The sequence below is a fragment of the Nanorana parkeri genome, unplaced genomic scaffold (genome assembly GCF_000935625.1).
Source record: "Nanorana parkeri isolate BGI_ZX_2015 unplaced genomic scaffold, ASM93562v1 scaffold770, whole genome shotgun sequence".
Taxonomy (NCBI): Eukaryota; Metazoa; Chordata; class Amphibia; order Anura; family Dicroglossidae; genus Nanorana; species Nanorana parkeri.
The window spans coordinates 386,931-413,651 of record NW_017307038.1 but is presented as its reverse complement, the minus strand read 5'-3'; the positions used below and the strand labels follow the sequence as shown (position 1 = coordinate 413,651).

At 43.2% G+C, this 26,721-nt stretch overlaps 1 protein-coding gene across 1 annotated transcript in view; it reads left to right on the top strand.

The window, feature by feature from the left end:
* The window catches only part of STOM (stomatin), a 26,627-nt gene extending 1,047 nt beyond the window's left edge, over positions 1 to 25,580 (top strand). The window contains exons 2-7 of the mRNA XM_018564653.1: positions 15,983 to 16,089; positions 17,545 to 17,617; positions 18,444 to 18,526; positions 21,848 to 22,051; positions 23,699 to 23,833; positions 25,259 to 25,580. Coding sequence (XP_018420155.1) covers positions 15,983 to 16,089; positions 17,545 to 17,617; positions 18,444 to 18,526; positions 21,848 to 22,051; positions 23,699 to 23,833; positions 25,259 to 25,453 — 797 coding nt within the window. The 3' untranslated portion in view covers positions 25,454 to 25,580. The remainder of the gene's footprint in view (positions 1 to 15,982; positions 16,090 to 17,544; positions 17,618 to 18,443; positions 18,527 to 21,847; positions 22,052 to 23,698; positions 23,834 to 25,258) is intronic.
* Positions 25,581 to 26,721: the final 1,141 nt, after the last annotated feature.

The following is a 26,721-nucleotide window of genomic DNA, read 5'->3' as shown; positions in this document are numbered from 1 at the left end:
AGGTGGTGTGGTTACAATAACCGGAAGTGAAAGAAGAAAAAGGAATTTATTCTTCTTACTATTAATATTGCTTTGGTTGACATAGCACTGGCATATTCTGCGGTGCTGTACAAAGTGAGTTTAGATTATATAGATATATTAGAAATATGAATCATGTGCTGAGAAGCTTACAATCTAAAAGTATGTTATATAATAAAGTCATGTTATAACTTGTAATGACATGAGTTGGATTCAGAGAGTCTTGTACCGCTTTTGTGGAACTACAACTCTCAGCATGTCCTGTCAGACTCTGTCAGACTCTGCAGCGTTGTGCAGTCTCCTAAGAGAGGTGAAGACGGGATTGTGGTTGTTCAGTGCTGATATGGTGGCGGAAGGGTGTTTAAATTAACTCCCACTTCCTGTTTATTCCTTCCAATATTGACCGTATACGACAGTGACAGATACAAGTGTGACCCACTGACCTTTATCAGTTTGCTTTCCAAGTCACGAATACAAAAACTGTACAACCTTCCATCACAGGCCCTCTGCACCCACATCACAGGGCAAGGGGCTTGTTAAACACAATTTCCTTTCTGTGTGATTTTGTTTCCTTTTCTTCTTGGAAGAATTACAAAATACTTCTGAGAAACGTGTTAGGAAAGTCACCCACAGCAATCGGCTGGGAAAACACATCCTTGCCAATTGGATAATCACCCAGGAGTCCTCAGGGGCACGGTAAATTATGGTGAACCCCCTGTAGCGGTCAATTATAGCTATTCTGTGAGAATGCAAGAAAGGTCAGTTAGAAAAGTACTTATCTGTAATAGGAAATAATCCTCCGATTGGAGAAAGTGCCAACGTTTACAGTGGAGGTATACTGTCGCTTTTACAGCATTGGGCTTTGGAGCTTGTGATTGGCATATGAAAGACCAGTTTTGTGAGTGCATGGTTCCTTATGGGTTGAGAGGTTTTGAAGGCGGAGGATCATTTCCTGCAATGTCCGCAAAAAGCTTTAGGCAGTAGAGCTGCTTCCTAGTTTTACAATAGTCTGTGACACACCGTGTGTCAATTGCAGCAGTACTGTGCTGGGTAGCCCTGTCTCATGCAGGGTGAGAGATGAATGGGGAGACTATGGGGTCTATTCACAAAGCTGCTGAAGGATCTATCCATAGCTCCGGCTGATCCTTCGGCTTGCTTCGGCTCCAGGACCCCTTCGGTTCAGTAGAACCGAAGGGCTGGTGTACGGGCTATTCATTATAGCCCGTACAGCTCCCGAAATTGGCCGAGCGGCTCAGTCGAGCCGAACGCATATGCCGCGCTGAAAGCCAAAGCTGGCATGCTTCTGACAGCTGGGCGGTGCCAGCCGTCATCTCACGGCTGGCTCTGGCCACTTGCAGAGAGATCACCGTCCCTGGTTACCAGCTAACCAGGGACGCTGTCATTACACACCTGAGAGCGGCCTCTCCGTGTTCTCAGTGTGTAATGACAGATGTCGTTTCTGGTTACCTGGTAACCAGGAACGCATCTGTCATTCCTCACCCGGACGCTCCGGGAGTCTAATAGGCTCCCGGCCACCCGAGAGAGAAACACTTTCTCACAGAAAGGTTCACTCTGCTCGATCGAGCAGAGTAAACCTTTCCGTGCTCAGTTTTTTCTTTTCTTTTGACGGCTGCCGTCAGAAGAAGAAAAAAAAAATCCCCATAGGAAAGCACAGCTAGATTCCTATTGGCTATTTCACTTTGCAATAGCTAGTTTGCTATTGCAATGGGAAATAGCCAATAGGAATCTAGCTATGCTTTCCTTTGGGGATTTTTTTCTTCTTCTGACGACTGCCGTCAAAAGACAAAAAGAAAAAACCGAGCAGGGAAAGGTTTACTCTGCTCGATCGAGCAGAGTGAACCTTTCTGTGAGAGAAAGAATTTCTCTCTCGGGTGTTTTTTTTTCTACTTTCTTAACTTTTTTGCTATTCTGCTCGGTCCCACAGAGGGACCGGGCAGAACAGCCAAGCCGAAAGCAGCTCAACGACATTCGGCTATTTACTCACTGCTGTTCAGCATCTATGAGAACAGACCGAACAGTAGCGAGTAGCCCGCCGGTGGTTCGGCTTAGCAGATCCAGATGTTGGATCATCTGCGTCGAACTCCTTCTGCACTTCGGGTTGCCCGAACATGCTGAGCATGTTCGGCCGACCCAAAGCTACACGATGTACGGCTGATTGCAGCCGATATACGGCTGAAATCAGCCGTACAAGCCTGAACTGAATAGCCGAACACCGTTGCCTACGGCAGCTTAGGGAGTAGACCCCTATGTGTTACTGATAGCTCTATGCGAAGTAGAGTGCAAGGGCCAACACAGCGGGTTCACAATCTACCCGTTACATGAATTCAATCAACCTGTTGCCAACTCCGGTATAGATTGTGTCAGTGGATTTGAAGTTCAGATTATTGTTTTAAAAGACACCTGCTTTTTTTTGTCCTAGGCTACCTCATGGATTGGCCAATCAGCACGGGGCATCAGAGTGCAGAGCACCAAAAATGAATTTGTGCCACACACCATATTGCTGCTCCTAACTAGTCTTAAGGTGCCCACACACCTTGCGATAATCGTACGATTATCGCAAGGTGTGTGGAAGGCGTGCGACCGTTTCAACTGTACGGTCGCACGACTTTTCTCTTGGGAACATGTTCGAAAACCCGCCGAGAATCGTACAATTGTCGGCAGCTGTGTCATGTTCATTATGCCTCCGGTCCGGTCCGAACAAAATAGCGCTTGCAGCATTTTGTTCGGACTGGACCGGACCGCAGGCATAATGTGCCTTGCGATCCCATGCAGCCGATCGCATTACGGCCGGAGGGCGTGGCTACAGTGCCATTCACTTTAGCTGATCGCCACGCCCCCTCCTGCCCCACAAAAAAGTGTGCCGGCCGCAATGGGAGGCAGTGCGTTCTGGCCAGAACCGGGATGGAACGCACTGCATCTGTTGTGAACGAGGCCTGAGAGGTAAATCTAGGGTTTCTTGCAATTTCTTTGAGCATTGCACGGCCTGACCTTGGGGTGAATTTCCTGGGACGCCCACTCCTGGGAAGATTGACAACTGTCTTGGATGTTTTCCATTTGTGATTAATCTTTCTCACTGTAGAATGAATTGTTAAATTGTTCAGAAATGGCTTCATAACCCTTCCCAGATTGTTGTGCTTCTCTAAGGTCATTGCTGATGTCTTGCCTCCTTGGCATTGTGTTAACACACACCTCAATGCTCCAGACCAGCAAACTGCTAAGGGCAGGTTCACACCATTTTCCAGACCAGATCTGGAACGCAGTGCATTGCATTTTTGTTGCGTTTGGTATTTCTTTTTGTTTGTGCTTAAATGGTCTTACATGTGTGTTCTAGTGCCTATTGTATGCAATTTTGATGTGTTTTTATGCATTCCAGACCAGACAAAATAGGACAAGCAGTATTTTTCTAGTCTGGTCTGGAACGGACTGCATTGGTGTGAACAGAGGCCAGAAATAGCATAGGGATACATTAGGATGCATTTTGGGGCCGGAAACAATCTGGCCTGGAGATGATTCGGACATAGTGTGAATGGGCCCTTACACCTCTATAAAGCCGAAGTTTCACACTTGCTGATGATCAATTAATCAAGGACATTTGATTAGCAGCACCCGGCTGCTACTTAGCCTCTTAGGGCCTGTACACATGACGTCCGTTTTCTGTGCTGACCTGATCCGTGCTGTCTGTCCCCCAAAACCGAAAAATGAAAAAAATCCTGAAGGTTTAACTGCATTAGGACTGCCTAATTTTACCAAAAATTGGGTATTCTGTTTGATAAACACTTGCACAAATACAATGTGACATAAAAAATTGCAACCAACATTGTTTTATTCTACAGGGCCTCTGCTTTCAGAAAATATGTAATTGGAGGTTTTAAGCTGTTTTCTAGCCAAAAATTCAGATTTTATCATGTGTGCGTGTACAAATATTAAGAAATTGCTCCGGATAGCAAGTAGTTAATATCACTTTAATTCCTATGGAGGCAGTACGGGTGTACTTCACACACAAGCTTCTCCATTTTGGCTCTATGATTGTAAAGTCAATAATGACACGGTGTAATATGTCATGTGTTGTTGTTGCTCTGAGGTTGTATTTAAAGGAGAACTATGAGGTGAGTGCTTTTCACTCACCTCATAGTTCTAGCCGACCTGTGACAATGAGACCGTCGCATGTCGGCTCAGTAGTTTGAGAAGTGAGCGAACACATACCAGCGTTCGCTCACCTCTCGATTCTGTCACAGCTCTCTGCCGTGACAGGGGAGGGGCTGGATTCCCCACTCCCCGCTCCGATCCGCCAGCGCTGACTGGCGGATCGGACGGCTCTAGATAGGCAGAGCCAGCTGTCACTCACGCAGCTGCGCAGATCCAGACATAATTGTCGGGATCCGCTTCAGCTGCAGCGTCTCAATATACCGCGAGCAGTAGCTCGCGGTATACTGTGGCGTATCAGTATATCGCGAGCTGTAGCTCGCGGTATACTGAGCTTAGGGTGACGGGAGGACGCTAGTTTGTGTCCTCCCGTTACCCTAAGGAGAACTATGGGGAAAAGACTTAACCCCATAGTTCTCCTTTAACAAATTTGAAGGCCTGTCAAGAACCAGATGATTTTGATTTTTTTTTTTTATATCCTGATCTATAAAACCAATTGAAAGAGGGCCTTACTTTCGTTTTCATACGAGTGTAGCTGCTGCTCTTGCTTGTGCACATGCTACGGCAATTGTAAGCAGCTTGTTGCATTGGACAAGCGGTGCCACTTTGCCAACGCGAGCATTGCAGCCAATAGGACCGAGCAACAGCCATGTGGGTTGCTGATGGTTGCGGCACGGTATTGTACTAGAAAATCTGTGTGCTGATTCTCACATGCTGGTATGAAGGGTAAACAGTGATGTTGCCTATAGCAACTACTCATGTTTTTTATAACTTTCTGGCCCTAGAAACCTGGTGGGATTCAGTTCCTCTGGGCGGCTCACATATAGTGGTTGACCCTGGATTCATGTAGCTTGCATATGATGCATGTCTGCTCATTTGTTACTTCCCGTCGGAAATGGTGGAGGGATAAATGGCGCGTGATCTCTTTTAGTGAAAAGTTTGTCACTAAAAAAGGCGTTTTGTGTTCTCGCTTTCAGAAAGCTGGGAGTATGTTATTGTGTGTGCGCTGCATTTGTCCTGTGTTGGCCAATGAGATGGGATGTTTGTCATGTATCAGGTTTCCATGTAAATACAGTACAGATGCTCCTGGAGTTACTATCGTTCGGTTTACAATTTTTTGACCTTACGATCAAATACGCTTCAGCATTTACTATGTATATATACATGTACTGTATACAGATGCTCCTTGGGTGGTGTATATATCCTAGCTTAGCCTACCCTAAACTTGACTAAAACACTTACATTAACCTACAGATGGACAAAAGCCTACTGTGTGTGATAATAAAGTGTCAAATATCTCATTTTATATACAACTCCTCGCTTTGTGATACGATCGCTTTAGTATCTGAACGTAACCCTATCGCATACTGAGGAGTGTCTGTATAATGAAGATTGTTCAGCGTAGAAGCGCCTCTGTGACATGTGGTACATGTGAACACAACCCCACCGTATACTGAGGAGTGTCTGTATAATGAAGATTGTTCAGCGTGGAAGTGCCTCTGTGACATGTGGTACATCGGAACGTAACCCTATCGTATACCTAGAAGTGTCTGTATAATGAAAATTAAGATTGTTCAGCGTGGAAGCGCCTCTGTGACATGTGGTACATCGGAACCTAACCCTATCGTTTTCCCGAGAAGTGTCTGTGCAATGAAGATTGTTCAGCGTGGAAACGCCTCTGTGACATGTGGTACATCGGAACGTACCCCTATCATATACCGAGAAGTGTCTGTGCAATGAAGATTGTTCAGCGTGGAATCGCCTCTGTGACATGCGGTACATTGGAACGTAACCCTATCTTATACCGAGAAGTGTCTGTATAATGAAGATTGTTCAGCTTGGAAGCACCTCTGTGATATGTGGTACATCGGAACGTACCCCTATTGTATACCTAGAAGTGTCTGTATAATGGAAATGAAGATTGTTCAGCGTGGAAGCGCCTCTGTGACATGTGGTACATCAGAATGTAACCCCATTGTATACCAAGGAGTGTCTGTATAATGAAGATTGTTCAACGTGTAAGCTCCTCGGTGACATGTGGTACAATTGTCTCCCTGTGGTTTGTACTCAGTGAACTGATTTATAATTATCTTGTTTGGTACAGCAGACAACGAATTACATTTGTCACTTGAGGCATGAAGGGGCACAAAGCCAAAACCTTCAATGTAACAAAATGCATATATAAACTCCACACAACTACAGAAGTGAGATTTATGTATTTGATACATTGATATAGCTCTGACATATTCTGTAGTGGTGTTCAGAGAATACTGGAATACTTTTTGCAAAAGCTGGACATACACGTTAATATTTTTTTTTCATTCAATGTGCGGGCTGAATGAAAAAATAGAACAGATTCCTCCACCCACTCTAAACAGTGTGGATGGACGAATCTCCTGCTAGGCTGTTGTATTCTGACAGCAGTGGTTGTTCCACTGTCATAATATCTGAATAGCGGCAGAAGCCAATTGGCTGCCAGATGGAAAGTTGCTGACAGGGCCACCCACTGAGCAAATTTTCGAGTTTATGGCCAGGTTCATACTCTTATGTCCTTTTTTTTTTTAGTTGAGACCCTTAGAGGGGAAGAATGTTTCAGTATTGATGGTGGTTGTTTTAGAATTTATTAATATTTTTATTTTCTGTTTTTGATTGTATTTCCCCCTGGGAGAGCCTCTTAACAGGATGCTTACATGTTTTTATGTTTATATTGTTATATATAGAAATAATAAAGATATAATATACATACTCCTCACTATAGTCGCACACTGTTATTATACATTTCTATAGCTCTGACCTATTCTGCAGTGCAGTACAGAGAATACTGTATTATTCACATCAGTCTCTGCATCGGAGGAGCTTACACTCTAATGTCCCTAATAGTGCCAGGATAAGATCCTTTAGCATCCATCACACAAGTCAAAATGGCCAAAGTGTCCCCCAACCTCATGTGCTTCAGCATTATAGGCTGCATGTTCTACCTTTTTTTTTGCTTTCTCTCCCTGCTAAAGTGCCCAGGACAGCCACCTCTTCTGCCTACCCCTTGGCCTGGCCCTTGTCCCCACCACCCAGTGGCCTAGTAACACACTATTATTATTATTCCTTTACAGATCAGACATATTGTGTTAAAGTGACACTAAACTCAGAAGTGAAATCTTAAAAACGCATTCAAGCACCTTAACTATTGACAAAAATTTAGCTTATTTATGTATCACTCAAATCATCTCTGAATTGGTGCGGACACTGTCCTTTTTTCTGGAGGGTGGCGTGACAGGCTACAATCTTAATACAAATGAGTAAACTAAACATGAGATTGTAGTTCATCAGGGGAGCGAGCTTGGAGCAGCTACTACTTTACAACACACACGGACCATGGGGAACAAAAGTAGCCACCCTCCAGAAGGAAGGACGGCGTCGGCACCAATTCAGAGATGATTTGAGGATCTACAGCCGAGTGATACACAAATAAGGTCCATTTTTGTTAACAGTTAAGGTACTTGAATGTATTTTTAAGATGTAATTCATGAGTTTAGTGTCACTTTAAGTGTTGTACAGAGAAGAGCTATGATCTCAAATCTAATAATTATGATAAAAGTGTTTCTATAGTCCAGGCAGCTGTGTCTGGAAGTGTTTGTTGGAAGGTTTATCCTCTGGTTGGTGATGTTGTTTCTTTGCCAGTCTGACGTCTTTTACCACAATCTGGCTTCTCCCTGGTGAGTTTCTGTTTGTTTCACTCAACAATGATGAACTCAGCCAAGAATTGTAATGAAAGGTCTTGGAGAGTCTGGGGAATTCTAGGTACATCGGAGGTGCCGCTGCAATCCGCTTTCTAATTCTCATAAAGATTTATCTGTGAATATGATGGGAACTTTAGGCCATGTATCTGCCTGCTGCCTCCATCTTGCTTCATAGCTGAAAGTAAATGATTTTCTGGACTCAGGAAATGACGTGTTTTGTCCTTTTCATTGTAACGTGGGTTTCTACAATGCAAGGATTTGGAGGGGCTCTGTTGTTAACATAAGTGCAGGAACATACAGATCATGCTTATTTCTGATCATCTTCAGAAAAGTGCCTCCTCCTCCAGTTTCAGACATCAAGTAAATTACTGCAAATAGGGAAAAAAAAAGCAAATAATTTTTAGGATGTGATGGGTTTTTTTTTAAGAACATGCCAAAAACAGCTTTATAAATCGACAAAATGACCAGAAAAACGCACAGCAAACACTATATATTAATGAACATTAGGCAACAGCTGTCATTTTTTAGGAGCCGTGGCGACCTGTCTCCTAAGATTTGTCCAGCCCTGTTATAGTGTCCTTATACCCCTAACTGCAAGATGCCAGTTGAACTTTCACTCCCATGTGTGGACCCTTGTCTTCCTGAAGCAATCTGATTAAGGAGAACAAGGATCTAAAAACCCACAAATACATGAATTTTCCTTGCTCTGCTGCTATATAAGATGTACTGTCAGTTACTATGTTGTAGCGGAGAGAGGGTGTCAGGTACAGAGTTTTCATAATATCTGTTGTACCATTGTGAAGGAGAGAGGCCAGATGCAGAATCTGAACAAGGATGGATACTTCAGGAGCTGGTGCACATGGGACCAAAGGACTATGAAAATATTAAATATTGTTTACAAATGATTTAATACAGGTATTTATATTTTTGCTCTCATTGCTTTGTTGCATACACTGAGTGGCCAGATTATTATGACCACCTGACGTTTGTAGGCAAATTAGCTATAATTTTGCGCTGAATTTGCTAGAGGGCCAGACCATTATAAATAGGTAAGCAGGTTGTTTACCACGACAGTAGAATTTTTTTTTTTCTAAACATATGGGTAAAACAACGCGATTTAACAGCCTTTGAACGTGGGATGATTGTTGGCGTGAGCCATGGAGCAAAACAGCAGAATTCGTTAAATGTTCAAGAGGGGCTCATTGTTAAAGTGTTTAAAGACTGGACTGTCAGCCGAAAATCTGGGTCTGAACGTGCGCATTGGGGCCGTCAGCGACTAGTCAATGTTAGGGCAGAACGGAGAGTAGCAAGACCGGTACAAGACAACAGAAGGGCAACAGTGCAGTGTCGGATTCCTCGCATCACCTTTCAAGATCTCGTGGAGTCACAAGGCGGCCCAACGAAGTCATCTCGTGGAGTCATCTCGTGGCCCAACGAAGTACTGATGGGGTGGTCATAATAATCTGGCCACTCAGTGTATGTCTGGCAGAAAGATGGAGTTACGCCTTATTTTAAAATCGGAGATCAAAGAGTCTTCTAATAATAATAATGTGTCTTCTGTAATTATCCTACAGACCCCAGAGGAGATCCGTGCAACCAATTAGCACCCCGACGCTCCTTGGGGTGTTATTATCACCCTCTGCGTCCTATGCGGATTGCATAAAGGGAAAGAAACAAAGCATGCGCATGCAATTCTTTTGTATTAAACTGTGTTGATTGATAAATGTAAGGGGATTTCTGTGTGGCCATGTTGGTAAAAAGCAGGATGACATTCAGGATGGAAGTCAACCCTCTTTTACAACACTCATAATAGTCCCTGCTATCTGCAAATCTTTTTTTTTTTCCCTTCTGCTCATGTAATATTTGTGATAATGTTGTTTTGCTGCAGGAGCATGAGACTGCTACTTTCTGAGCTCTAAATGATTGAATTCTGTGTGCTGCAAACTACACCGTTGCGCTGGTATCACTCTTTAGCTCCTCTGACATTCCAGCAGTTAGGACAGTTAACCTGAAAAGAATAAGCCAAAGGTGGAAAATTAATTTTATATTATGGATGGCAGATGAATTCCTGCCAGTCCCTCTGCTGAGGATTCTTCCATGAATAGATATGGAGGGATCTTGTTATATGAGCTCTGTGTTTTGAAATATGCAGCCCCCCCTGGTTGTTTCACATTATACCAGATTAGTCATTATTCTGTACATTACACAGTTCCCCTTGTCATTCCAAACCCACTACCCACCCTCACTGGAGTTAATGTTTATGATGCATATCATCTTTTTATGGTACATATGAGAACATTAACTGCTGTAAATCGCATTCCTCTGTGTTCCATGCATGTTGCCCTCTGCCCGGGTCTCGGGATTTGTGTAACATGCAGCTATTTTGCAATGAGTATTACAATTGAGGATTAAATAATCATTTGTAAACAGGAAATCCTATACTGGAATGTCTCTCTCTCCACTCCATGTTGCAATCAATATAAGACATTAGCTGTAATTAAAAATCTGTGATGTAGGAATACTTTTAAAGTTACTGTAAACACAAAAAGCTATTATATTGCAGTTTTTGTTAATCTTTTGATGTGGTGTCTGCATTTTTTTTTTTTTTTTTATGCTTTTTGCCTTTATTTTCCCCTGGTGATCCAGCCAGTGACACACTTCCTGTGCTAGGGTCGCTCCAATAGAGCCACCAGTGGACAGCAGCATTGTCACCCTGTGTAGAGGGTAGCATTATATACACTAGGGGATTTAGATGGACTTGGCTAACAGAATAAATCTGAACTTCAGCTAACACTTTTTCAAACAGTTACAGCAACAGTTGTTTTCTTTTGAGATAAAGGTTTTACATAAATGAATAAAGATGACCATTGTAAGCACCTCTGTCAGTATTAAATGGTAACCTTTTTATCCCATAGTTCTCTTAGGGTCACGGGAGGACATCTACTAACCTCCTCCTGTGACCCAAAGCACAGTATGTAGCGGGCTATTTCCCGCTATATACTGAAAGCGCCGCAGCCGGAACAGATCCCAACAATACCGTTGAGATCCACCCAGCTGGCTGATTGATAGCGGGCTCTGTCTATCTAGAGGCAGAGCAAGCTGTGCCCGCCCTCTCCCCCGTCCGTTCCTCCAGTCAGCGCTGGAGGATCAGAGAGGGGAGGGGGGGAATCCCTGCTGGGAGCGGTAACTGTCAGTCACTGCTCTCTGCAGGAAGATGATCGGCAAATGAAGAAGAGACGGTATGTGTTCGCCCACTTTACAATCAATAGAGCCAACGTGTGACAGTTTCATTGTCACACGTCGGCTCTAACTATGGGGATGAGTGTAAATCACTAACCTCATAGTTCTCCTTTAATATATTTTTATCCCTCCCCTCACCGAGTCTGCAATGTCTCCGGTGCAGTGTTTGCTGCTGTTGTAATTTAATATAATGTAGCTGGTGATTGACAGCTCTTTGTATTGCTGCTGATGGACTGTGTCTGGGGAACCTCTGACAGAAGCTGCAGCTATATAAAGAAACACAATTTAATAAACTTTGTGGATCTGTTTAGGAAGACCTCTATATCATGGAGCAAACAGTCACCAGAGCATGCTGAATCTTGTATTTAACTTGGGATTTCAATATATTTAGACAATAACCAGTCATATGGCAAACTTTACATGTTGAGTAATGCCCTATCTGCAGAATACCAGTAATGTGATTGGGTGAGGCTTAACTGTAAAATTGAGCCAAATGTATAAAAATGCAAATTATTTTGCTGAGCTTTCATTTCAAATTTCTAAGAAAATGAATGCAGTCGGCCAGTAACATGTCATGTGAGGAGTGGGCCGACGATCTGGGAGCTGAACTCCTAGGATGGACATAGACCTCATATAGCAGTTGGGCATGTTTTTTGGGAGAGATTTGTGGCTGCTTCCATTGCCAGATACAGAGATTCCTATCTAATGGCTGCAGCTACTTCTACAGTGCAGTTTTTTGTGTGTGTGTGGTGGTGGAGGAATGTAAATGGTCCAGCACCACCCTTGATTTAGGCCCTTTTTGCAAGTGTTAGTGGGGCCTTGGGCCTCCTGCACATGGGCAGAAGCTGTTTTTAGAGGCATTTTATTAATTGAATGCATTTCAATTTCAACCAGTGTGTCCTTGCCCATTGTGACTTTTAGATCTCTCTGTTTAGAGCAGTGTTCAGGGGCATAAAAAAGCCCCAAAACTTGTGTTCATAGAGGAGCTTACTGGCATAATTTATGCACTTATGCATATAAATATGTGCTTAAATTAATTCTGGACTAGACCTTGTATTGGAAGCAGCGCTGGAGTGACAGGCACACTAAGCCCGTTACTGTCCAGTTCTCATGCAGAGAACTGGACAGTAATTAATATTTAGGCCAAAAAGAATGAGTTTTTACATGCATATGCGTCTAAACACCATACACACATAAACTTGAGTAATACGCACCAAAACGCAGCTTCCAGCAGGAGTGTATTTTGATATGCCCATATGCCTGAGCCCTTACTGACTGATATGACACTAGGGGAAAAACTTAGGGCCCATTCACACCACATCCAGACCAGACCAGATTGTTTCCGGACCCAAAATGCATCATAATATATCCCTATGCTATTTCTGGCCTCTGTTCACACTAACGCAGTCCGTTCCAGACCAGAAAAATACTGCATGTCTCATTTTTGTCTGGTCTGGAACGCATGGAAACGCATCAAAAAAGCCAATTTTAAACTTATCCGAAACGCGGCAAAACGCAATGCACTGTGTTCTAGATCTGGTCCGGAAAATGGGGTGAAACTGCCCTTAGTGCTACCATAGACCGTGACAACAAACATTTCCACAGCCAGAGGTGCAAATCATGGTGCAGAGCTTCCCTGACTTGTTGAGAATGGTGTAAGCTGGTGGATCTGAGTGAGAAGATGGCAGGAAATGTCTGCCGCAACATAGCTATTTGAGTGAGATATATGAGTAAAAGTGGCAGGTGCCGGACAGGCAGGGTTCCCTCTGACCAGCATTCTCCGGAGATGTCTGTCTGTTGGAACACACAAATTAGTGTGAGGCAAGGAGTGCAGGAGAGGGGAAGGGGGCTATCACTCATGGCACTGATGTAGAATGTAGTATGGGAGTGTAGCAGATTGCAAAGTCCTTTTTTAGCGGCTTTCTGAGTCATTATGGAAAGATTTCACGTGATGGAGAGTCCTCTGCCATTGCGTGACAATGAATGCTTTCCCTGCTCAGGTGATAAGGAGTTGCAGAACTGCATTGTGCAAAAAACTGCTCACAGCTGACTGTGAAGGTGTCACAACAATGTGACTTATGGGACATGACAAGACACCTGCAAATATTACACTGCAAAACATTGTACTCATTGCTGAGTCTGGGAGCTCCGTACACACAACCAGACTTCCATGTTTGCTAACATTTAGAGACAATGATGGCTAGCAACCTCTCATCATGTGACTGGGCAATAGAGTCTCTAATGGGAATGTGGAGTCGTTTTTAATGACTCCTTACACCCTCCTTGGCTTTTTATGTGTGTTTCTAGACAAGTGATTTAAAGGTGCAGGTCTGTTAGGACACTTTGAGACAGATGCATCTATTTTGAGGAAATAGTAGTTCCCTTTTTAAAAAAAAAATACATGTGAACGAAGCCTGTTTAAAGTCATTTTGTGGTCAGGGAAAAGTACCACCATGTTGTTTTTTTTTTTTACTTACCTGCTCCTACTAGTGAAGAACTCCTCCTCTTTGCCCCTGAGATGTCCCCACGAGGGTTCCTGAGATCTTCACTCATTGGTAGCTGGATCCAAGAGAGTGCCCTGCATTACTTTTCCAGAAGCAGGATGTCCAACTTGGATTACATGACTTTGTTCTAATTTCCTAATCTCCTGGAGGAAGGCCTGCTGACTGGCACAATTTCAAAGAATAAATTAGGTATATGAAAGTTGTTATGCAGTGATATGTAGTTATATATAGGAGGGGTATCTGCAACATTTTCTAATATTGTTGCACTTTAAATGTAAATAATCATATTAGTATCGATGTATTATAACCTATGTATAGTGTGTCCAAAAACAAACAAATACATTAATACATAAATATATCTTACCAGTTGTAGAACAGGCAGCCTGTGTGCTGTCATTCAGTCTAAGCTCCCTCTAGTGGCTAATTTACAAACTACTATATTTAATATAGAAGAAAAATATGGAACACAGTGTATGTGAAATGTAAAAAAGTCACTAAAAAAATGTAAGATAAACACAGCTATAATAACTCTAAATGTGCACTTACTAATGGCATGTTGTATTTTCCCTTAAACATTAAAATGGAGTTGTTGTAATCTGCCCACTTTAAGTGGAGAATAAAGCTTAGTGGCATAATTTAGGTAAACCAAAACTGGGACATTGAGTACCGTGGATAAACAGACAGACAGATGTACAGGCACATGGGAGCAGGACATGGTATGAATAATCTATGAAAAACTAATTCCATGGTGGGATTTAATCAAATCTAGAGCAGCCAAAAATCTGAAGCAGATGCCCATAGTAACCAATCAGCTTCTGTCTTTAGTTTGTTTTGTTTAAAAATGGAAGCTGATTGGTTACTATGGGCAACTGCTTCAGATTTTGGCTGCTCCAGTTTTGATGAAGTCCCCCTCCTGTGTATTTTGCGATTTCACAGTGAGGACAGGTTATGGGTAACTGGTTGCTATTTCACAGCTTGAACTACTAATTTCAGAAGGTGTGAGATGGCTGTTGCAGATTCACTATAGATGAAAGCCTTATTCATTGTGATGTGTGTTGTTTGTTGATGAATTGGTGTCCGTGTTAGCAGAATGCAGAATATACAGAGTGCAAGCCAACAAGTGTTTGTCATGGGACCTCCTGGTTACACAATGTATACAAGCCTCATGTGCCTGGATACAACATACAAGGAGCTGTCACCTCACTGTGGCTCATGTATGGGATTTCTCAGACTCCCATACACCATCCCCGGATACAGTACCACATTAGTTACAAAAGTAGATCTAAAGCCAAAACCTTTTTGAATAAAGTGGGGAATTGTTAGGAACCCTCTTAGATTTTTTTTTTTTTGCTGTTTTAGTCCCATTGAGGAGCGCTCCCCCTCACTTCTGGTCTCTGAAACACAACAAGAATTGTGGGGAAATCTATACAAAGTGAAGGTAATTCCTTGCTTAAGCAAATGTCACCGAACTAGTCCCTATTGGAAAATTTTCCCTCACTTCCTGCTCTTGTGACAACAAAATTTGGATTACCTATCATTTTCTGTCAGTTTTCTCTACATGAATACAACCACACACAATACAATCTTCAGATCAGAATCAGTTATAGCAGGAAATCTTATCCTATTGTTGGGTCTGGGCCCAATAGAGTGCAGACTGGCTGTAGGAGGCATTTAACTTCAGCACTGGGGCACTATAAGTCAAAGGAAGCCCTGCCAGCATGCTTCCAATGAAAAGAAGATCCTTTAGCGCTAGATTCCACCTTTGCTCATCTTTGCAGCTTCAGGTGATGAACTTCCATTGCAGCTATTAGATGAATAATATATTTAATCAGGAATTGTATTTAAAAACTGGTCAGACAGGTTAATCAGTATAGGAGACAACATGATTTACCAGGCAGACAGCTGCGTACCCAGCATGCACTGTAGTTGTCATGCCATGCGCATTATGAGAGGAACTTGTGTAGGAGCACTTTATAAAATTCTGTATAAAACTGTTACTGTTTTTTTTTTCCATTTTGTGAAACTGTGTCGTTGAGAACAGTACAGTTTATAGGCAGCTTTTATGATGTTATCATGCCTGTAACAGGGTGAAGTCTGAATTTCTGAGCAGCTGTTTTGGGTATTATATAAATTATAAATCATTGACTGCTCCAGCTTCCCAATGATTTCTGAAATGCAGCATTCTCAGCACTCCTTTAGATGTACAGAGAGCTATGAGATCTGTTCCCTGTAATAGGGATACCAGGGATGGCAAATGTTCTGAAACCACAATTATAACGTTTCTGGGTGAGCTGGTCCTAATATCCTTTGTTTCCCCTGCAGGAGACGACTCTGATGCTGGTCTAGGATGCTGCGGATGGCTTCTGGTCATTGTATCATTTTTCTTTACCCTTCTCACATTTCCCATCTCCATATGGATGTGTATAAAGGTAGGCCATTGTGGAAACACACGAGGGACATCCTTCCTCCTTCCTATTCACCTACACTCTACACAACCAAATAAACAGGTTTCTACTTAGTAACAAGCATTGATGATTGGAACAAAGTTTTAGAAGATCAATGGGGAGACAAAACACAAATACTTAATTATGCTACAGATATCCTAAAAGGAAACAATGAAGAGCGTTCACTGTCTGTAGACCTTTTCCCCATTTCATGAAAAATCACAACAGCATGCAGCTTTACATGCTGATATGAAATCATCTTGTATTAGTGTACATGTATTAGTAAAACAAAAAATCCTGTTGTGTTTTACTTACACTTACTCGTTTTCCACTTCCTGGTCCTCTTAGTCATCAGTGTTGTAATCCTGGCCTAATAGATGCATCTTGGGGGGGCTACAATACAGTTCATTGCTGGGAAATCTCATCTTTAAACTGCAAAACCTCACAAAATCTCACGGGGGAAATATTTTTTCCTCTGGGGTGATGCTCACTGTCACATGTGCCAGAGTTCCAGGAAGTAAAGGAAGGTGGCTTCATCTTCCCTTAGTGAAAATGGCCACCATGAGAAGAATGGGGAGGAAAAGAAAAGTAGGGTATGCAAAGAATAGCCTGCAATTATCTAGAAGTATCTGAAGATTGTCATTAATTAACATTTCTAAAGGTGCCTTTGTTGTAAGCTTTAAGATAAGGGTGATATTCCTCTTTAAACGGATTACTGAGAATGAAGTTAGCAGTGTGCAGACAAACATCTCCACTCAACTTGTCAGTTCCAGAAATGTTTCCGCTTTCTTCTTGAATGTTGCAGGAAACCAACGTGCAAATTGTGTCTAGCCACCATTTTAAAGGAGAACTATGAGGGGGGTGAAAATCACTCAGCCTCCTAGTTCCATCCGACGTGTGACAATGAAACTGTCACGTCGGCTCCATAGATCGGGAAGTGAGCGAACAAATACCGTCGCTCGCTGACTTTTTGATCATCTCCCTTCAGAGAGCCGTGACTGTCACTCACGGCTCCCTGCAGGGATTCCCCCCACCCCGCTCCGATCTTCCAGCGTTGACTGGATGAACGGACGGGGGAGAGGGCGGGCACAGCTGTCTCTGTCTCTAGATGGGCAGAGCCAGCTGTCAGTCACGCAGCTGGGTGGATCTCGACAGTAATGTCAGGATCCATCCCGGCTTTGGCGGTCTCAGTATACCGCAAACTGTAGCTTGCGATATACTGAGCTTTGGGGCACGGGAGGATGCTAGTATATGTCCTCCTGTGACCCTTAAGAGAACTATAGGGAAAAGCCCTGACCCCAAAGTTTTCTTTTAAAGATATAATAAAACATGATCTAAAATGTCAGAATTAATGACACCAAAGCTCATGCTTCACATGCTGCAATGAGAACAAAATCTGAATGTGTAAGATCTATTTAACAAAGCTTCTTCTGCTTTCAGATTGTGAAAGAGTATGAGAGGGCGATCATTTTCCGTCTGGGCCGTATTTTTCCTGGCGGCGCAAAGGGTCCAGGTGAGGACATGATTTAATAATATTGTGATGGAAATGTCTGTGCTTTCTATGAAAGTGAGAGTCTTGTCTGAGCTCCTGGCACAGGAGGCATGGTCTTTATTACATTCCATTTGGTGGGTCAGTTACCAAAGTGGACAGCTGGTGGTGCATGCTAATCTTCTGCATGGACAGTGCAGTTATCCTACATTCAAAACAACAGCTTATTGAGGTTGCACTGTCACAGTGTCCCTATAAAGTCCCCTGAGATTTATGATAACTGTGTCAATGTTGGCTCAAAAATAAAGAATGAAAAAAAAGTGTTCTTATTGCTGCCTGGGTATTATATCCATAGGAGGAATTTCCTCTCACTTCCTGTTCTGACACCTTCAGATATAGCCAGAAAGTGAAAATATTTTCCCTCATTTCCAGGAAGTAGGAAATGAGGAGATATCTCTCAAACAAGGGCACAGCTAGCAATAAAAACTGACAGAGGTTCTAGAGCTTACTCACTTAATAAAAAAAACAACAACTGCAGAATGTGCTAAAAGCAATCCATCTTTTATTGTCACTAAGAAATAAACAGAAAAGAGAATTCTGCAGGTAAGATCAGATGTTTGTGTTGGGTTTGCTCCTGGAATTTGAATTCTGGAATGGAGATGGGAAGGTCACTGGAAATCTTGGGGTGTGTTGCCTTTACTTCATCTTATCATATTTTCAGCATGTCCTTAACCTCAGCTGTCTGATCTCTTGTCTGTGACTGCAGAGTTTCTGCTTCATTTTGTTCTTGAATTAGATTATTGTCCTCTCTGCCTTCCATAGCGGGCTCTGAAATATTTCTAATTTTCAGGTCTCTTCTTTGTGCTTCCTTGCACCGATAGCTTCATTAAGGTGGATATGAGGACCATCTCCTTCGACATCCCCCCACAAGAGGTAAAGTGCTTCAGTCACTGACATGTTACATCTCTGGGGGAGGTAGTGTGGGCTTAGGCATAAGTCATCAAACTGTTCCTTGCTTCATTATCTTAAAACGTTTCACTCCTATGAAGCATTAACGTTACCATGTCATCTCTTCTGCATGGTATTTACAGTACTTTATACTGAGTGCTGGGAACATTTTTCTGTCAGCCATACGCTGTGTCCTGAGCCCCATTTTCTGATGTCCCCTCCCTTTACCTTATTGTGGATGACTGTGTGAAATCCAAATATAAATCCGTATGCAAATTATGATATTGAAATGATACTCTGTTCTACAGTATATTGCCAAAAGTATTGGGACATCTGCCTTTAGACGCACATGAACTTTAATGGCATCCCAGTCTTAGTCCGTAGGGTTCAATATTAAGTTGGCCCGCCCTTTGCAGCTATAACAGCTTCAACTCTTCTGGGAAGACATCCACAAGGTTTAGGAGTGTGTCTATGGGAATGTTTGACCATTCTTCCAGAAGCACATTTGTGAGGTCAGGTACTGATGTTGGATGAGAAGGCCTGGCTCGCAGTCTGCGCTCTTAATTCATCCCAAAGGTGTTCTATCGGGTTGAGGTCAGGACTCTGTGCAGGCCAGTCAAGTTCCTCCACCCCAAACTCGCTCATTCATGTCTTTATGGACCTTGCTTTGTGCACTGGTGCGCAGTCATGTTGGAACAGGAAGGGGCCATCCACAAACTGTTGGGAACATGAAATTGTCCAAAATATCTTGGTATGCTGATGCCTTTAAAGGTTTTCTAAACCCTCAGCTTTTTTTGCATATATCTACTGCTAGCAAGCAGTAGATATGCAAAAAGTAAAAAAAACAAAAAACGCTTTAACAGCAGTTTAAACTTACCTGTGTGTTCCCTGCGCACTGCCGTCCGAAAATTTGAAACTGCACGGGCGGCCGTAAAGCATCTTGGGGCGGGCGCATGCGCAGTTCACATTTTCGTCTGGGACGCGAGGAAAGACGTAAGGTAAGTCTATGGACACGTGCACCCGCATGCAGACACTGTGGGAGAGTACGTGCCAGCAAGCTCAGAGGAGTCGGCGCTGGATCAGAGATTCGCCGCAGCGCTGGAGAGAAGGCTGAAAACTACATGAAAGAAGACGATCGGATTAAAAGACATCATTTAAGGTAAGTGCTTTAATTAACGTTGGGGTGAGGGGGGAAAAAATTTGCCTTTAATGTCACTTTAAGAGTTCCCTTCACTGGAACTAAGGGGCCAAGCCCAACCCCTGAAAAACAACCTCGCACCATAATTCCCCTCTACCAAACTTTACACTTGGCACAATGCAGTCAGGCAAGTACCGGTCTCCTGGCACCCACCAAATCCAGACACCTCCATCGGATTGCCAGACAGAGAAGCGTGATTCGTCACTCCAGAAAACACATCTCCACTTCTCTAGAGTCCAGTGGCGGCGTGCTTTACACCACTGCATCTGACGCTGCGCATTGTACTTGGTGATGTAAGGTTTAGATGCAGCTGCTCGGCCATGGAAACCCATTCCATCAAACTCTCTGCGCACTGTTGTTGTGCCAATCTGAAGGCCACATGAAGTTTGAAGGTCTGTAGCTATTGACTCTGCAGACAGTTGGCGACTTCTGTGCGCTTCAGCATGCGCTGACCCCCACTCTGTCATTTTACGTGGCCTACCACTTCGTGGCTGAGTTCCTGTTGTTCCCAGTTGCTTCCACTTTGCTATAATACCACTAACAGTTGACCGTGGAATATTTAGTAGCAAGGAAATTTCACGGAACACCTGAATCCAATGATTTGGAGGGGTGTACCAATACTTTTGGCAATATAGTGTATATTCTATATATGTATTTCAAACCTCTCTGGATGTAAAATGACTTCATAGACTTTTTTTTGTATCACTAATCTTTCCCAGTACATTAAAGGAAATCATTTTTAAATTCACTGTCTCCATTTAGGAAAAGTAATCATTACTTCTAGAAAAGGACATGTAAAGCTTTAAATTAATGGCCAGAAGGTGTTTTTATTTTTTTTACAGTTTTTGTTATTAGAATTTATTTTAATTGTAGCCGACACATGTCGGCTCTTCTCTGCCCACTATATCTACAACATAACTGCTAAGCCCAACCAATCTCCTATACCTGTAAGCACAGAAATTTATGGATAACTTGTTTGCAGATGTGTATAATGGAGTCCCAGGTTTGTTTTAAGGTTCCCCAGACTGGCTAGTCTACAGGGTTTTACTGCAAACTCCAAAGCCCCACAGATTACATAATTGTGCCAAGACCACCAATCAGATTCAAGCTGCTTAACAATCTTGGGGTTTGTGTTATTGTGCAAATTTCCTCTAGCTTTGCTGTAAGGCATGTACCCCCTCTCCCCCCCCCCCAGATTTCTGTTGCAGGTAACCTGTGTCCTGCACATCAGGACAGCTGCATGTGCAGATATTTGAGTCTGGCGCCAGATGGAAATCACAGCTTTAGTAAAATGTAAACGTGTGAGACTGGAGACACAGCTCAGCCATGTCACCAGCCCGGCGTGAACTGGGTGGCTGCAGTCTAATGAATATTGCTCCACTATAAAATATTTCCTGCTTTCCAATTCATTTGATGTCAGATAAAAGTGTTTTTAAGTATGCATTAGGTGAAATTGCCCATTAAGGTGCCCATACACTGCACGATTATCGTACGATAATCGTATGCGATCAGTTTTTCGTACGATAATCGAGCAGTGTGAACGGAGACGTGCGACCGTTTCTACTGTACGGTCGCACATCTTCTGTCGAACCAGCATGTTCGAAAACCAGCCGGGAATCGTAAGATTCTCGGCTGGTTAGAACGGTGCTCGGAAGACAAATGCCGAACGGGCCGGTGTGCACACGCGCACACTGCCCGTTCAGCATTGCGGTCATCAGAAGCCCGCCCCTCAGGGGGGCGGGCTTGCGATGATCGAGAGTGCGATCTGCCTGTCCAAGATAGGTAGATCGTACGTTTTTTTTTAATCCCTGTACAACCATCGCAAGACTAAAAGTCTTGCGATGGTTGTAGAGTGTATGGCCACCTTTAGGGTGATTGGAATCATTCCAGTGCCGACATTGCCTTTGATTCTGTCTTTGATCAGAGTCTTTGATTCTGCAAATATTGTGGGTTATTCGCTAACTGCAGTGATAGAGGGTATTACAATTGTTTGTTTATTTCCTGCGGTAAAATAATCGCCATTTATTCTCCAGAATGAATAATGCTTGTTATGACCTTGGAAGCAGATATGGTGCTCTAAGATTAATTGTCCTGACATTTATTTTCAGATTTTGACTAAAGACTCGGTGACTGTCAGTGTGGATGGCGTCGTCTATTACCGAGTACAGAACGCCACCTTGGCTGTAGCAAACATCACAAATGCAGATTCGGCCACCCGACTCCTAGCGCAGACCACTCTGCGCAATGTCCTGGGCACAAAGAACCTGTCGCAGATCTTATCGGACAGGGAGGAGATCGCACATAACATGCAGGTGGGGCACTGGAACTGACTGTATATTGTGCAAAGGGATTTCACAATAGCCGCTGGGAGCAATATGCAGATCAGCCCGTTTTTTGAACTTTTTTTAACAGAATCTAACGATTCACTGAGTGTTGCAATCCCTTTTGGTTTGCATTAAAAAAAAAACACATGTTATTGTGAGTCATGTGATATGTCATAAATACCCGCCCACCCCCCCAGGTTAAGTAATGTGTGATGATATAATTTGCACCATTTCATATTTGTGCTGGCTCTTGAAGTATGGCTTGCTTCATTGTGTGTTTTATTATGAAGGAGATTGTTCTATAGTTATTTTAAAGATGTGGCAATGTTTGAATGCAGTTCATTGGAACAGGATACCTCACTAACCTGCATATGCCTAGAGAAGTAACACATACTGTATACAGTTTACTAGCCCCTATCTGCAAAATCACATTTGCTGGGAAGATGCACATGAATGCTTTACACTCATTCCATCTCCATTCAGCTTTATTTCTTCAATCGAGTATTGTAGTGTTATTGGCACACCAACACAGACATGTCCTATATCTAGGCCCCTTCTAGAGCATAGAATTTAGCAATCCTCAGTCCGTACTGGATTACTCGGTGAAATTATGTAGAACCCAGTTCACTAACAGATTCCCCTCAAAACTGTGTGTGGGAGAGGAGAAAGGTGTTCTGTGCTACAGAATGAAGAGACACAGAGGTTGTGCTGCCCACCAAGCTACATAAATGGAAAGAAATTCCCTTGTTCATTTCTAACCTTTGTATCTGTATACTCTGAATTCCATTCTGTACAGTGCCTTTAAATCCCTGTATTCTGCCACGGAGCCACAACACTCTGAAAATGTCTTATTAACTAGAGTTTTTCAGCCTCATGCAATTTCATTTTCTAGGAATAATGCAGGAGGGTCAGAAGTGAAACTAATAGCCGATTTTATTTTGCACTCTTTGCCTACATTGACAGATTTGTCACAAAGCGTCAGCCAGGAAGGCAGGGTAGCGTTAAGCTGACTTTACACTATTTTGTCATTTTGCAAAAAACAATTGACACTCTCACATGCTATATAGCGGGTACATATTGTCATCTCTTTTCCTCTTCATATGGAAAATGAAATTACCATACAGACATTCTGATGGCAGTGATGTTTCTCAATGGTAGTTGGTTCTATCCCATAAGAACATATCTCCATGGAAGTGGCAGAAAACCTGTACACAGATCAAATAAACTAAGACGAAAAAGTTCCAACAGCATAGAGAAGGTATCCCCAGTATCATTATAGCCATGCTTCTCCTAGAAGATCCCTGGTAGCCAGTCAGAAGTAAACCTCTGACAAAAGGGATACAGGAATACTGTCTTTGTCATAACTACATAAACAAAGCCCAGTGCCTGCTGCCAGTGTCTGTGGACAACTTCGGTAGCAGACAAAGGGGAAAAAAACAAAAACTTGAGCTGGACAATCACAGTGCCGAGAGAGAGATTATAGTTGCAAACTTGTTTGATTTGCTTGGAGAATCCTAAGGGGGTTTTAAACGTTCACTTCTCCTTTTAATTTTTTTTTAATGCTACAATAGGCATTCCTGTCACATCTGAAGATTTTATTACTCCTTTTACATGTGGAACTTTTTCTGTTTGCAGTCCACACTGGATGTTGCCACTGATGATTGGGGTATCAAAGTGGAGCGTGTGGAGATCAAGGATGTCAAATTGCCAGTTCAACTTCAGCGGGCGATGGCAGCAGAGGCTGAGGCTACCAGGGAGGCAAGAGCTAAGGTAAGTTGGAAGGCAGCAGAGCTGTGGGTTTTTTCTGTGGTTATGCTGCAGAAAATTTGGTATCGCCTTCTAGGGGGCAATTCTACACTCTAGGACAGGGGCGCCAACAATTTTTCGTCTGGAGATCTACTTTTCAAATGACGAGCTCAATGAGATCTACCAAGGAACAAAAACACCTGCATTCAGGGGCGGGAGGGGGTGTGGTGGCACATTGAAGTCAATGGCACCGCAGCCATGCCCCCCACCCACTGTGCGATCGCCTGCACCCAGGCACATTAGTGCCTGCGTTCCAGTCCAGTGCAATCCGCAAAAATGCTGCAAGCACTATTTTTGCAGATTGCACTGGACCGGAATGCAGGCACTAATGTGCCTGCGTTCCAGGTGCGGGCGATTGCGCTGTGGGCGGAGGGCATGGCTGCAGTGCCATTGACTTCAATACAACCCCACACCCCCTCCCGCCCCTGAACGCAGGAAGGTCAGCCGGCTTTCATTCCAGTGCGTCCTAGAGGCCCCGGTGTCTTGTCCTCCCGTGGCCAACGTTGCACATGGGGAGAGGTGTCATGCCCCTTTCCATCTGCAGCGTCTGACACATTCAGCCGGCAGCCGTACGAGTACCGTGGGAGCATAGCCTTAGCCAGCTCCTTGCGCTCAAGGCAAGAAAGAAAAAAAAAGCCTGTGCCGTCTAGCCAACCCACCCACCCCATAAAATACATTTGGACTGCAGTAAACTCCCAGTTATCTGGCACCTATGAGGATCGGTAGGTGCCGGCTAACCGTTTCTTCCCTCATGGCTCCTATTCACCTGTCGGCTAGCTTATGTAGCCAGACTGCTATTGGCCATTTTAAATTGCAGTAGCAGGCTGGGTATTGAAACCCTCCCCATGAAGGAGAGAGAGCTCTCTCGGGTCCACCCTTCTGCTCAGTGGGGCGGGTGCAATAGTCAGTCTGGCTTTTGCTCCCAATTGTTCACATTCTTCTGCCAACTGCAGAATCTAGTGCTCGCTGCCAACTAAATTTTTTTTAGTGTGCACCAAATAACGGACAATTTTTTATAGCGTGCTTCAAGCCACCGGTACAAATAAATGAGGACATGTATGCCAGTTGGTTGAATCCTGGATGAGTTTACCCTCTACAGACTTAACTGTTTGAAAACTGGCTCTTGTGCCTCTAACCCCAAACTCTTCGCCCAAAATTCCCAAAACCCCATTTTAGGCTATTACAGCTCACTTTGCCCTATAAAGTAATTTATTAGAGGCAAATTATGTACATTGGGAAAACTTGCAAATTATGTACATTGGGAAAACTTCCATTACCACTATCAGGCCATCATTTGTCATGGATATAATGTTTTTGCACATGGATAATTTGTGTTTATCCAATTACTAATCCAGATTAAATTGTTATTGGATATTTCTCTCACCTCAGGTGATCGCGGCAGAGGGCGAGATGAACGCTTCCCGAGCGCTTAAAGAAGCTTCCATAGTCATCTCAGAGTCTCCAGCCGCCTTGCAGCTCAGATATCTCCAGACACTGACCACCATCGCTGCGGAAAAGAATTCCACCATCATCTTCCCACTGCCCATCGACATGCTGCAGGGGATGATGAGTGGAAGGAAGTAGCTAAATCCCCAGAGTTTAGAAAAAAAAAAACCTATCAATGCATTAGTGTGTTGCCTATAATCTCACAATGCCTATAAAAGCCTTGTATTGTTTTTATTTTTTTAATTTAGCTTTTGCCCTGTGAAGTCCGACAAAATGTCTACTAAGCCTAAATGCTTTTTCACAGCCCAATACAGTGCAGTTGGTAGACTACAGACCCCAGGATGCTGTATTGAAGCCTTAGAGGCTGTGCTTTGTAAATATCTTTTACATATCACATTTATAACAATTTATCTTTTAGACCAATGAATGTTTTAAGCTGTTCTTAGTTATGACAACCCCAGTGCATAGCTCTATTAAGGCAATGTAAAAGTGTTGTGCATTAACCCAAAGCAACCAGCCATCATCCCCTGTCAGTTCACAGCTCAGAGAACAGTGAAAGAGAACGATGGATTGCCAGGGCTTTCTTTAGTCTGCACACTGCCCGGTTCAGGAAATCAAATCAGTAAAACAAGACTTTGAAAAGATTGGCAAAAATAGGTAGAAAGAAGATCCACAGGCCACATTTTCATTGCATTGTTTTTTTAAGCTTTTCTGTATGTGACAAAGTAATTCCTACCACCAAAAACAAAATCAAAGCTGGGAGTGGATTAAAATACAAAGGGAAGGTCATTTAGCTGGTAAAAGGGGCCAGTTCACACGATGCAAACTGGGTTATAGAAATTCCAGATCTGTACCTAAAAAGTACTCAGACCTGGGAGGAGGGCCTTCTGCTTGAATATCTGGGGTACTTTGATCAGTCCTATCATACAGGACTGATTAGAGAAGTTACAATACCTAGTTCAGTCTTCATTGTTCCCCCATGGATAAACCAGTATTTGTAATTTGTTTTTGAGCAGTTGGGTCATGCTTAAACATCCCCCCTCCCTCTTAAGTGTATGGGGCAGCCTACAAATGATCATTTTTAGTTTTTAAAAAGTTCAGGTCCCAGAAGGAATCCTTTTCCTGAAAACAACTCCTGTCCAATAAACTTTCTGAAGTGTGCTGCAGGCAGCCCCTCCCAGTTCAAAACACCAAGTTATACAGTCAAAAATGTTGAATGGCTTAAGGGTTGGTGGCAGAACGGTAGCCATAAAGGGCAAATTCTCACATAAGCACACAATCCTGATTGCCTCCAGAACCACTGACACTATAGTGCTGTAATGTGCTTGCAAAATTATCTCTTATGCAGCAGCGGGTGTTGTTGGTGTTTGTGGCTTTTAGACCCGCAGAGCATCCTGGACAACTAA